This window comes from Acomys minous (assembly GCF_964271855.1).
Source record: "Acomys minous genome assembly, chromosome: 9".
Taxonomy (NCBI): domain Eukaryota; kingdom Metazoa; phylum Chordata; class Mammalia; order Rodentia; family Muridae; genus Acomys; species Acomys minous.
Genome location: NC_140490.1, coordinates 51,432,718 through 51,445,025, shown reverse-complemented (window position 1 = coordinate 51,445,025; position 12,308 = coordinate 51,432,718). Strand labels below are relative to the sequence as shown.

The following is a 12,308-nucleotide window of genomic DNA, read 5'->3' as shown; positions in this document are numbered from 1 at the left end:
TTTTTTTTTTCCTTTAAATAAACATTGAAGATGTTTGGAAAGTGTAGCTTCTCAAAGCCTAGATTCCCTGAAAGGTGCCCTAGGACTAGTCTGAGGATGTCCTGTGAACGAGGAAGTGGGTTTTAAACACAATGTGACTTTTACAAGTCACAGAACAATCAAGACTCAACAAATAAGACTGTGGGTTCTCCTTCTTTCGGAAATCTCCATAATATCACTTGCCTTGCTGGGCAGGAAATCACAGAGTGATGGCTCGATTAGCTAGGATGCCTTAATTGGCATAATTGAGAATGGCTGGGTAACAGGTTTTCCCCCTTTGACTGCAACTAAGGACTCTGGAGTAAAGGCCCCTTCATCTCGGGGAAGGTTTTCCACTGGACGCGAAAACCTCAAGAATGCTGTAACAGGTTGTCTAGTCCTGGGATGTGGTTGGACCTACCCGAGAATTATAATTTGTTTTGGCCTCGATTCCACCCTACGCTTGGGACAGCTGCCTCCTGTAGTACATCTTGCTTGCATTTGGCAGCAAGAGTCTTGGAAAGGGGTGCCATCCTGGCCTGAGTTTCCAGAGTAAAGGTGGCCACAAACCCCTGCTGGCTAGGAGCTGCGGGTGCTGAGATTCACTGAGGGGTGGGGCTGCCCCGGGAGACCGTGCCCTGTAGACCCACAGCGTCGCTGGTAGAAGAGCGAGTTCAGCACTCCAATGCCCTTCCCAGCCCCGCCCCGCCCGGGGTCTCAGGGTTCGCCTGGGCTGGAAGAGGTCAAGACCTCGAGCGCGCCATCCCGCCCCGCCCCGCCCTGCCGTGGCGCTAGTGTGGCGTGGGGGCATGCGGGCGCGGCCGGGGGACGCGACTGGCAGTGCGCGGGGTGGTGGTGATCAGCGACCGGCCCCGGACGCCCGCGGAGCGGATGGCGGAGCCCACACGCGCCGCGAAGCCGCGCTGCAGGCAAGGCGCCGCGCCAGGCGCGGGCGCCGCCGTGAAGCCCAAAAAGAAAGCTTTTTATTTGCTGAGCATGAAGCCCCCGAAGGACCCCGCCCCCAACAACAATAATAACGTGTCGTTTGTGATCCACTGTCAACTGGGCAAGGAGATCAAGCACATTTGCAGCAACTGCAGCCGGGGGGAGGACGGTCGCGACGGTGAGTGCCAGGCGCGTCGGGAGGTAGCGGGAAGGTGGCTCTGCCGGTCCACGGTCTCCGGTGCGGGCAGAGTGTGCCACCCGGACAACTGCGGGGACCTCCGTTCCCCCTACCCTGGCCCTGCACTTTGCAGAATATCACTCAGAGCCAGTGGGCTTACAGCAGCGCCCAGAGAAGCAACTGATTTGAGAAGATGGGGGGTCTTAGGAGATCTGTCCACAGCAGCAACAAAAGCTTTTTAAAAAGATGTTACGCCTGCTCCTCCCCCCCCCCCCATGGCTCACCCTCACCCCTTCTCCGCGGGCTCCTTAACTGTAGCATTTGCCGGGTTACAGTACAAGATAGTAGGCTTCCTTCAGATGGGTTCTCTTAGAAGAGGTCATTGCCCTTGACCTCTGCGGGGGCCCAGTTCACTGAGCATTTGTAGAGTCGTCTGGAAAGGTGTCCCTTTAGAGTAAAATATGGCTGTCATTTTGTTTGTTTGTTTGTTTGTTGAGTATTGTTGCGGATCCCTCTTCGAAGGGTATCTAGTGACCAGTGTTGGGGAGGTGCAGGCAGCAGCCCCGGTAGAAAGAGCCAAGGGTCAGGGACAGTTGGCCCTGGAGCAGGCAGAAGCCTCTGCCCCTGGATGCCTCCGTGGGGGTGGTGCCTTCCTAAGAGCCTCCACCGGGCCATCCCCCCAGCAGCTGGCTGTGTGGACTCAGGAGGGCCATCAGGAGGGCCACTGAAGGTCGCGGGAAAGTTTTAAGCAGTCAGATCTGACAGAAGGAGTATTAGCTGTGGGCCTGCCCTGAGCTCACCACCTAGCTCCAGTACACCTGCTTGAGCAGGCAGCCTTCTTGCCATGTTCCCTTTGGAAGAACAGATATTACTGAGAATCCCTCCAGTTCTCTGCTGGCCTCTGAAGTGCTGGGTAATGAAGTGACTGCGGATGGCCTAATGTCTTTTCGAAATTAGAGTCCTGCTAGCGTAATTATAGTTTTCTTTGATTAAAATGTGAGAGAGGCTGTGTGGTGTGGAGCCAGTCACCCAAGTGCAAACTGGGACAGTACTGGAGGTGGAGGACAGGAGCTATGCTCCTCCTGTTGGCTTTAAAAGAAGATAATGGTTTTTTTTTTCCAGAAGCACACGTTGACGTGTGTTTGTTTCTTATGCTGACTGTAAACTGGAGACACTAAAAAAAAATGCAGGCAGATTAATTGGACTCCAAACTAGACCTTTCCCATATAGTATAATGGAGAATGGGACGCAAGCCAAGCTACTTATTAAATGCTGCTCACCCTGTTGACTGAATGGTATCCCAAAAGGGCTGCTTCCCCATTCGTGGGAGTTTGTTTAAATTAGTGTCTCTGTGCACTGCTATAATAAGGAAAGGGTGTTTCTATACTCAAGGACGTATGCTTATGTATGTAATTATGAGCTCCATCACTGGTAACATGTGCCATGTGCTGTTCAAGGCAGGGGTGTATTTTAATCTGCAGGCTGCCTCCCTCTTAGACACACATTTTCTCTATAGCCTCAGATCTCAGAATGCCCTCAGGAGTATTTACACAAGGACGTTCTTGTATCACTTAGCAGAATACACGCATGTAATAGCAGGAGACAGGGCCTATATAAGGAGGGCTAAGGTTGCAGCATCTGATTTTTACCTAATTCGGTACCACTATACTGAGTGTGTGGCACTCTCATTTGTTGAGGGAAATAGAGTGTAGTACAGTTGGATTCATTCTTTTTCTCTATGGCAGGCATGCGCGCACACACATACGCACTCGAGCACATCTGTGCCACGTCACCCATATGGAGGTCAGAGAAGAATAATTTCCAGGAGTTAGTTTTTTCCTTCCCCCATGTGGGTCTCAGGAATCAAACTCAGGTCATCGGTGTCTGTGCCAAGTGCTTTAACCTGCTCAGCATTTCACTGAGCGATGGCTCTTTTAAAGAAAATGTATGCTCAGGCTTTTAAGGCTACAGACTTCTCCCAGTGCATGTGTTTGGTAAGGCTCGACAAAAAAAGACCTCCCTCCCTCCCTCCCTCCCTCCCTCCCTTCTTCCCTCCCTTCCTTCCCTCCTTCTTGCCTTCCCATGCTTTTTCTTTGTAGTGCTGGGAACTAGAACCCAAGACCTTAGACATGTCAGGTGAGCACTCTCAAACTGAGTCACAGATGGAGAAAGATGATGCTTATAGTGGGTCTTACTTGTGCACCAACTCACTCTCTAGCTGAATCTAGTTCCTTATCCATCCTTAAAGAGGCCACTTAGCTATATCAATAGAAAATTCTGGCCCGTATAAGAAATCTTCCCTTAAAATGACAATTATTGTAACCATTTAAAGCATATTTTAATAATTTTGTCATCTAAAAATCCCCATAACCAAATGTCTTTAGCTGATATATAGTAAATTTTAAAAGAAAAAATATTCTTGACTAGCCATTAACTTTTAAAAATTACATTTATTTATTTATGTGTGTGTGTGTGTGTGTGTGTGTGTGTGTGTGTGTGTGTGTTCACAGCTATGAATTTGTCATGTACATTTGCTGTCTTGATAAACTAAGCTTATTGGAGCCAAACATGAGGAGAAATAGCAGAAGTTTCTGGTACTTCTGTTTCAAAAACTCTCCTTTATCTGTAAGACAGACTGACTGGTAGAAAGAGAGAGAAAATTTATACCTAAATAAAGTAGAAATGATGTACACTATGAAGCTATAAGAAATGATTACATTTCCACTAAAAGTTTATATTGGCAGTAAATAGGAAAATACTATTTGATTTATAAATGATTGAAAAGTAAGTTTACGGAAAAATCCAAAACAGAAGCAAAATATTTCTGTGTATAATTTCATGAACATTTTCTATTCTTATTTTAATTCCCTTTGAGTCTTAATTGTGGTGAGTTATTTTGGGGAAGCAGTCTCGGTGATGATAACCAAGGTGTGGGTGGAACTGTAGCTCAGTGGTAGAATGTGTGTTCAGCTTGTGTGAGGCTCTGGGTTCTATCCACAGCATCACACGCAAACAAAACCATCCCCGGGAGATGTCATTTTATTAGAAAGAAAATATTCTAACAGTTTTGAGAAATACTTGGGAGGGTCAGTCTTGTTTTTGCAGTGATATTTAAAAAAGCAACAAAATGGCAATTAGAAAAAGAGGCATTATCAGCTATTAATCAATGGGTCAGCCTGTCTTGTTGGACTTAGCAGACACCCCTGTCTCTGGATTCTCTCATGCCAGCTCATTAATTCACTGACTTGCTGGATGGGCCTCCTCCAAGTTTCATTTTAGGAGATAAGAATATTAATCATGTTTCTTAGTCAACTCCTCTATGATTTTTTAAAAAATTTGTTATTCTTTTTGAGACAGGATAGCTCAGGCTGGCCCCAAATGCCAGGAATTCTCCTGGCTTGTCCTCCTACGTGCAGGAATCAGGGGTGTGCACCACTATGCCTAACTTTACTGTGGGAGTGCTGAAAGGAGAATTATCCTGGATCTTTGTTAAGTGGACTGTGGACTCTTCAGCAAGACAACCCTTTAAGGGAACATGCCCTGTGAGTTTCTATGGACCAAATCCCTGCCTTTTACAGAGAAAGCGAAGGGCACGTAGAGTAGCCAGTCCTTCCAGGTGAAGCTACCCCTTGATGCCTGGGCTGCTAACGCGAGGGTTCAGAAAGAAAGATGCAGCCTCCAGCGGCGGTCCACAGCTAGATCCTGGAACTTCCCTGTCTGCTGGCAAATAAAGCTAGCCGGGTAGGATATTACAGTATTATTTACTGCATGGAATTGCGGGGATTAAATGAGATAATTGGTATAAAGCACTTAGCGTGGTGCCTGGCAAAAAGAACATGCTTGAGAAATATTAGCTGTGATTACTAGCATTTGTCTGGTTACCACCAAGTCTGATTTTGCCTTGGGTTTTTCCCCTTCTCCTGTATTAGGTTGTATTGCCTCTTCTGCAGTTAAATTTCTTGGCCTGTGTCCAAGATTAAAACATTCATTCTTCTCCATAGCTCATGGTGAAAACGTATGTTTTTATATCCTAAGTAAAAGAGCGTATTGTGTACCTAAATTTATAAGCCCTTCTACAATCAACTCTACAATCGAATTAGGTGGATTGAGACGGATCCACTTACTTCTCAGAGTAAGGGGGCACAGAGGAGAGAGAGGAAGAGGACATAGGCCTGAGGGTGTAGTTTGGTGAGCGAGCACTTGCCTAAGTGTGGGCATACCCTGGGTGGAGGAAGACCAGCAAGAAAAGTGAAATTGGGCTTAGAGGGAAATTAGGATGCATGTATAGAGCCAGGAAATTCTAATGAAAGTGGACTTTCAGCTTCTTTTCAGGAGTCAAGTCCTCAAGGAGCTGAGATTCTCCTGACTTTCCTACAGTGTTTGTGAATTCAGGTTGTTTGTGCAGGACCCTGTACACCAAGAAGGACCACATTCCAGCTATTGCCTTTGAAAAGCTTGAAAAGGCAACTGTCGTACCACTTAAGGACACTGTGAGGAAAGCAGGCAAGCTTCCCCAAGGAGGGGACATTTGGACTAGGGAACAGGGAGAGTTTTCCAGGTAAAGAGAGGGAGCATTTCAGTGAGGGTCAGGGGGAGTAGGGGGATTGAAACTGGGAAAAAGCACTGTGTATCCAGGAAAGAGAGTTTGCAGGTAGGGATGTGTGGAACATGGCAGAAAATGGCATGAGCCAACAGAAGTCTAAGAGCACGGTGGCCAGTCTTTTCCACCCAGTTATTTGACGTGTATGTGAAGCACTTGGAAGATAGAAATGAAAACTATAAATACAGGAGACTAGCGAGAGAGGTGAAGCTAGGCACGTGGGTCCACTGAAGGTTGACGTGTCGAAGAGGGAAAGTTTTGGTTTTCCAGGAGCAGAAATGGTGGTACGCCTCTCTTGGAGCAAGAGAGGTGACAAAACGCCTAAGGAGCTTCTTGACAGAGTTCCAATGTTGTCTACTAAGCAGCATGGCTTTTTAGGCACAAATGACCTCACCAAGTTACCTTTAGAAACAATCTTATGAAAAACTATACAAAAGGATCCAGACAGGACACACATCAGCATGAACACTCCCTAGTGATTCTGAAGTATGTCGGGGGGGGGGGTTGGGGGGGGGCAGGGCGGGTTTTGGTTTTAGTTTTTAACTATTGCATTACTAGTAGTAACTGGGAAAAGTCAGACGAAGGAATGGGTTTAGCCAGCATGGCCATTCACAGCTCAGGAAAGAGTGTGTTCATGACATCACAGGAGGAGATCCTGAAAGTCTGGTGTGCACTCAAAATGCGCTCTGTATACTTTAAATACTCGCAATTCAAAATCATTACCTAAGTTTGTTTTTTAGCATAGTATTCTTTCTTCGTTTCCCTCTCTAATATATTTATGTACTTATTTGTTTATTGCTGTACTGAAGGTTGAGCTCAGGGACTTGCCCACAGTAGGCAAGGGCCCCATTTATCAGTTGTAAACCCCCAGTCCTCTTTTTGATTTGAGACAAGAGCTGAAGAGACAAAAGCCAAGGAGGTTTTAAACTTGTCACCCTCCTGCCTCTCCCTCTGAATAGCTGGGATTACAATCCTCACCACCAGGCCTGACTTTAGCATAGCATTCCATTCATGTACACTTGCCAAAAAATTCCTCTTTTTACATATCTTTCTGACACTCAACATGTCTGCTTGCATTTGCTTTGTTTAGAATAGGTCTCTAAATATTTGTGAAATTTTGTAGCTTAAAGTAGAGTCCTGTGTGTAAAGGTGATGAATCCAATCAAAAGATTGGTGGCCAGCATCTGTGTATGCCACTTTATGAGGTGGCTTAGAGGGGTCTCTATCTTTTCTCTAGCCCCAAATGCTCTGTCTGTGGTTTACCCATCAAAAGAGACGGAAAGAACTTCCTGGACTTGATTGGACATGTGAGGCTTCAAGAAGCATCTCAGAACTTGGAGCAGGCCATAGCTCTGGAGTACGGCATTCACCTGGCATCTGTGAGGCCCTGGGTTCAATTCCCTAGCATTGAAAAAGAAAAAAAAGTGTCAAAATGCCAATCTAAAGGGAGGGGGCGCCTTGACCAATTGGGAACTGCCACTGGCTGTGTATAATGTACTATTTCTGGCTGGAGATTTGATGAAAGCAAGGACATGAATAGGGCCCAGCTGTAGGCTAGCAAGCCAGGGTTAGGGAAAGAGGTGACCCTCCCTTCAATCCTCATGTTGTTGGGATGAAAAGAGGAGCCTGGGTCTAACCTGGATCTAAGCAAGGGAACAGATGTTAAATTGGAAACAGAAGGGATGAACTGTAGTGATTATTAGCACAGCACAGACATCATGTAACATGTTAACAGCAGACTGTATGAGGACTGATATCATGGGGCTTCCTTAGCATTGCACTGTCTCTATACCTAAGGCCAGAGGGAGGGTGGAACACGGCCATTGGTCAATTCACCTCTCAGATATTGATACTGCCGTGAACTTGGTATAAGGAAAGAAAGGAGTCTGAATTCCTGCCCTGAGGAGAAGGATATCTATGGCAGAGATAGTCCTTAGATATTAGAAGCCAAAGATAGAGATACTCTCCTCTTTGGGAGGCAGAAAGCTACCTAGGTCTTGTGGGAGGATTGCATGGGATAGATAGGACGAGGCTAACAAAGGGTCACTTGGGGACAGGATGAAGAGCAAGTGTAGAGAAAAGTTGCAAGGTCAAGGGTAGAGCCTTCTTAGCCAGAATCTTTCCATGACTCCCCTTTGGTGTTTTCTTTCTAGTATCTTGAATAGTGAGTGCATGGATATTAGGTGTGTGGAACAGAATGTGTTCAGTATGTGAATATGTGTGTCAGTGCATGAGTTACCCATCAGCCAGCTGATAAGTACAAATCCAGTCATTAGAGTGACTTCAGGGACAAAGGCTTGCTGTCCCTGGGGGACGTACTCAGGAGCTGGGGTGTGGTGAGATTTGAATGGAGGCCATACTTGAAGGCTCTAAATCTCCATGCTGAGCAGTTAGGATTTGCCTCTGGCTGGGAGTGGAGGGTGGGTTGGGGAATTTTTTTTTTTAGCAGCTTTATTAAGATACAATTCACACACCATACCTAATTCACCAACTTAAAGCGTATAAGTGGTTTGGGTATATTCACAGTCTTATATTCATCACTAGAGGTGGTTGCAAGGCATTTTGTTATTCTGTGCGCCATCTAATCCTTCCAGTCAATCTGTCTGATCATCCTATAGCTCCCATCTCAGGCAAACACGGATCTACTTGTGGCGTCTGTACACTTCCCCCTGCTCCGGAAATGTCATATAAGTGGGATCCTGTCCTGTGTAGCCCCTTGTGTCTGGCGTCCCTGCACTACACATAACGTACTTAAGGCTTATCCATACTGTAGAGCAACGATCATGCCCTCCTTTATGGCTATGTATGCTCTATTGTGTGTATACTGCATTTATTCAGCCACCCATCAGTTGGGTGCATGGGTTGTTTCCACACGGGCTATCGTGAATATCCCATTGTGAACATTCCTGGGCAAACTTGGGTGTAGACACAGGTCTTCATTTCTCCTCAGTTTGTACCTAGAGGTTGCATTGCTGTGTCCTGCAGGAAGCCATGGGTTAATCACTTGAGGAATTCCAGACTGCGTTCTGAAGTAGCCATCCAATTTCTTTGTGTTCTCACGGCTGTGTATTTGTGAAAGGCTAATTTGTCTACCTCCTTTCTGACACTTGTTGTCTGTGACTTGGATTGTAGCCACTTTGGAGAGCGTTTGAGACAGAATGAGAAGGTTCTGAGGTATGTTGGTCAAGAAAAAGTAAATTCAGACCATTTAAGAAAACTATAGAATCCAGACAGAGGCTGGCTATAAGTGTGTGTGTGTGTGTGTGTGTGTGTGTGTGTGTGTGTGATCTTCTAGTCCATGTATCTTATTTCCTTGCAGGCACTTGAACAGACTTTTAAGGTGGTAGTTAGCACTCTGAACACTTTATAGAGAACAGCCAGGGCCCCCAGAGCTGCTACAGTGCCCTCATGACACCTGCTAATGCTGCCACAGATGGGCTGTCTTCCCTCTCGCCTCCTCAGCCATGGCCAGCTACCTGAGAATCACCCTTCACCAAGCCTCTGAGATAGGGTAGCTTAGACAGAGAAGTTTCACTTCTTTTTTTTTTTTCTCCTTTGTTAATTTATTCTTGTTACATCTCAATGGTTATCCCATCCCTTGTATCCTCCCATTCTTCCCTCCCTCCCATTTTCTCCTTATTCCCCTCCCCTATGACTGTTCCTGAGGAGGATTACCTCCTCCTGTATATGTTCATAGGGTATCAAGTCTCTTCTTGGTAACCTGCTGTCCTTCCTCTGAGTGCCACCAGGTCAGAAGTTTCACTTCTTAAATTGAAGAATTAAAGAGGGGAAAGAAATGATTTTTTAAAAATTAGGACAAGAATCGACCTCTCAAAGCAAACCATTCACCTGAGATTATCAGAGGGAGGGGGTGTTTATTTCAGGTGTGGAGGCCCTGGGGACCACTAATATCTTCTCCCTACCCTCTAGTCACTTCTGTCCCCAGTTTCTCCCACATGGAAAATGCAGTAGGCTGGCTGAGGTACCTAATCCCCAGAGGGGCTGTTTAACTCTGGCCCTGGGGCTCCCCACCTGGGCTTGTCAGTTGAGAAAGTTTGTCTCAACTTGGGAGTGTTTGAAAAATAACCATCAGATAATATTGCATGACACAAGACATACAGACCTCACCTGTTGGCGTCCGCCTATACATGTTTACTGGCTCGGGGCTTCCCACACTTGTTACACACTGTAATAGTTCATAAGCTGCAACGCAGCCCAGAAAAGCCAAAGATGCTCACAGGCCTGTTCTTGACAAAAAGTATTGGCTTGGCCCTAACTACTGCAGAGGGCCTACAATTAGAAAATAGCATTCATTTCTAAGAAATGTATTGCCATAGTTGATCTTTGAAATGAAAAGGATCCTAACAATTATCCAGCCCTGTGAGTGTGTGTGTGTGTGTGTGTGTGTGTGTGTGTGTGTGTGTGTGTGTGTGTGTGTATGTGTGTGTGTGTCGAACAGAGTACCATGGGTGACTAATATTAGAAGAGTCGGGGACCACAGGTACATCCCTCATTCCTGGCTCAAGTCTTGGTCCTTCTACGAGTCCATTAGATTACCTAGAAAATTCAAAACAGGTTCAAAGTGAAAAGCAACCTAAGAGGAAAGGGCCTATCCTCTAAACTTGGTTTGAGTCGTTCCAGCTTCCCCACATCCACCATGACCTTTCTGTGGGCCTCGGGCTGGCACTTTTTTAACAAGGGGGATGGCTTTTTCCTGTCTCTACCTAGAAGCTAACCGTCTTGACTCTCTTATTGTTTGGCTGTGCAGTTTAGAACAATTGCCTGCGCTATTTCAGCACTTGAAGATGTGCTTACACCATAATTATTTTGCAACCCACAAAAGTAATTATAAAATCAAAGAATTATCTTCTAAACAAGCTGTAACCCCAGCTCTGGTTTTGGGGGGACATGGTGGGGTTATTCTTCTGTGTGTCTCACTTTTAAAGCTTTGACATCCAGCTTTCTGTGAACCCCTCACCTCAGTTGTGTTATTATTTCAATGGCATTGGTAGTTCTACTGAGCCACAGCACAGGGGTAGAAAGAGAAAAAGGTGGGGAAGGCGTGGCTAGATGGACCAACCAGCTGTGGCTGTCACTTAGTGGTAGGGTGGCTTGCAGGCATGAGTCCCCAGGTCCAGTCCCTAATGCTGCCAAGAGGAAGGAGAGAGGGAGGGTAAGGGAGAAAATACAAAATAAGTGGAGTTATTCTGGAGATGGCAATTGTAAAAAGAAAATCAGACATTAAAAAACAAAGCCAGAAGAAAACCTCAGCCTGCCAGAGTCTAATACCAGTTGCTGGTTGGTCTTATCAAGAGGCTCACAATAGCCAGACCTCTGGATCATAGAGTCTGCTGCACAGTTGGCAGCCACCCTTCTCGGCAAGTGAGGCATATAGCAGAGCTAGGCTCTCTTTGAGGGACTTAAAAGCTGTTGATGGAAAATGTTGGTTTGATGGATGCTGCAGAGTCTGTAAATAGCACTTAATTCACATCGGGAACCTTATCATCCGGTAGTAGAGCTCTTCAACACAGCGAAAGGATGGACCAGAAAGGATGCCTTGGCAACAGGCAGTACCAAGGATCTACCACACATTCAAGAAGCAAGCTCTGCACATTTCAGCACTCACTGATGTATGAGTCTTGTCACCAGCCATTGCAAATGAAGCCCGCCACAAGGCATGAGCGCCTCATTCCCCAAATAAGCACACAGTGCATGGGTTTGACTGTCCAAAGCCCTCCTGAATTCCTCTCTAGAACAAACAGTATGCAACACTTTTCTCCCAGCCTTAGTATGGATTATTCATGCACTGTTAAACAGCCTGTGGCCACCATGCAGACTCAAACTCAACACAGAAAAGACACTCAAATATCCAAAACTGAAAAAGCCCCTTACAGTGGGAGAAGTAATGGATGACAGGCCCATGGACCTCTCCCACCTTGCCCTGGGCCTTTGAGGTTAAACCTGTGCACAGAATCAGATTGGTCTTGCTATGGCTCTAAGAGGTGGCTTGGGGTAACTGGTGAGCCTTGGACTGTGAGCCTTGTTTTTTCTTTTCTTACGTTATGCTAGGAGACAAAAGGAAATGGGGATGATATGTTCAAAATGGAATATCTTATGCAAGGAATAAAAAGAACAACAAGAACCTTACAGTGGAAAATCTATTCTCTGGCAGACGGAAAGTACAGGCATCTTGGAAGATGTTTGCATGTAAGCCAGAGGGAAGGAGACGCCCTGCTGGAGCTCGGGTTGGTGGGGTCTGCCTGACAGAGTGTCAGAGTGTTCTCCACTCTAGCTACTTGGGTGATAATGCATTAAACAGTGTGTGTGTGTGTGTGTGTGTGTGTGTGTGTGTGTGTGTGTGTGTGTTTAGAATATGAACAGGCCCCTGTTATGAGCAACATCATAGCCTTGGTTTAATTTTATGGGGGGAAGGGTAATAAGATATCTAATAGGGCAGCTATAACATGTAAGGTTGGGTGACGTAAGTTCTGGAAGACAGGGGAATCTGTGTGCCGCATCCCAGGCAAAGTTGGTTTTGGGAAAAAAAAAAAACCAACATATCACAAA

The 12,308-nt window shown here is 46.0% G+C and overlaps 1 protein-coding gene across 8 annotated transcripts in view; it reads left to right on the top strand.

The window, feature by feature from the left end:
• The window catches only part of PHACTR1 (phosphatase and actin regulator 1), a 461,758-nt gene that overhangs the window by 239,203 nt on the left and 210,247 nt on the right, over window positions 1-12,308 (top strand). Inside the window, exon 1 of one of the 8 annotated variants that reach the window (XM_084794585.1) lies at window positions 765-1,141. The exons of the other annotated variants lie outside the window; for them this stretch is intronic. Coding sequence (XP_084650711.1) covers window positions 910-1,141 — 232 coding nt within the window. The 5' untranslated portion in view covers window positions 765-909. Of the gene's footprint in view, window positions 1-764; window positions 1,142-12,308 lie in introns of those variants that run through there. 8 annotated transcript variants of the gene reach the window in all.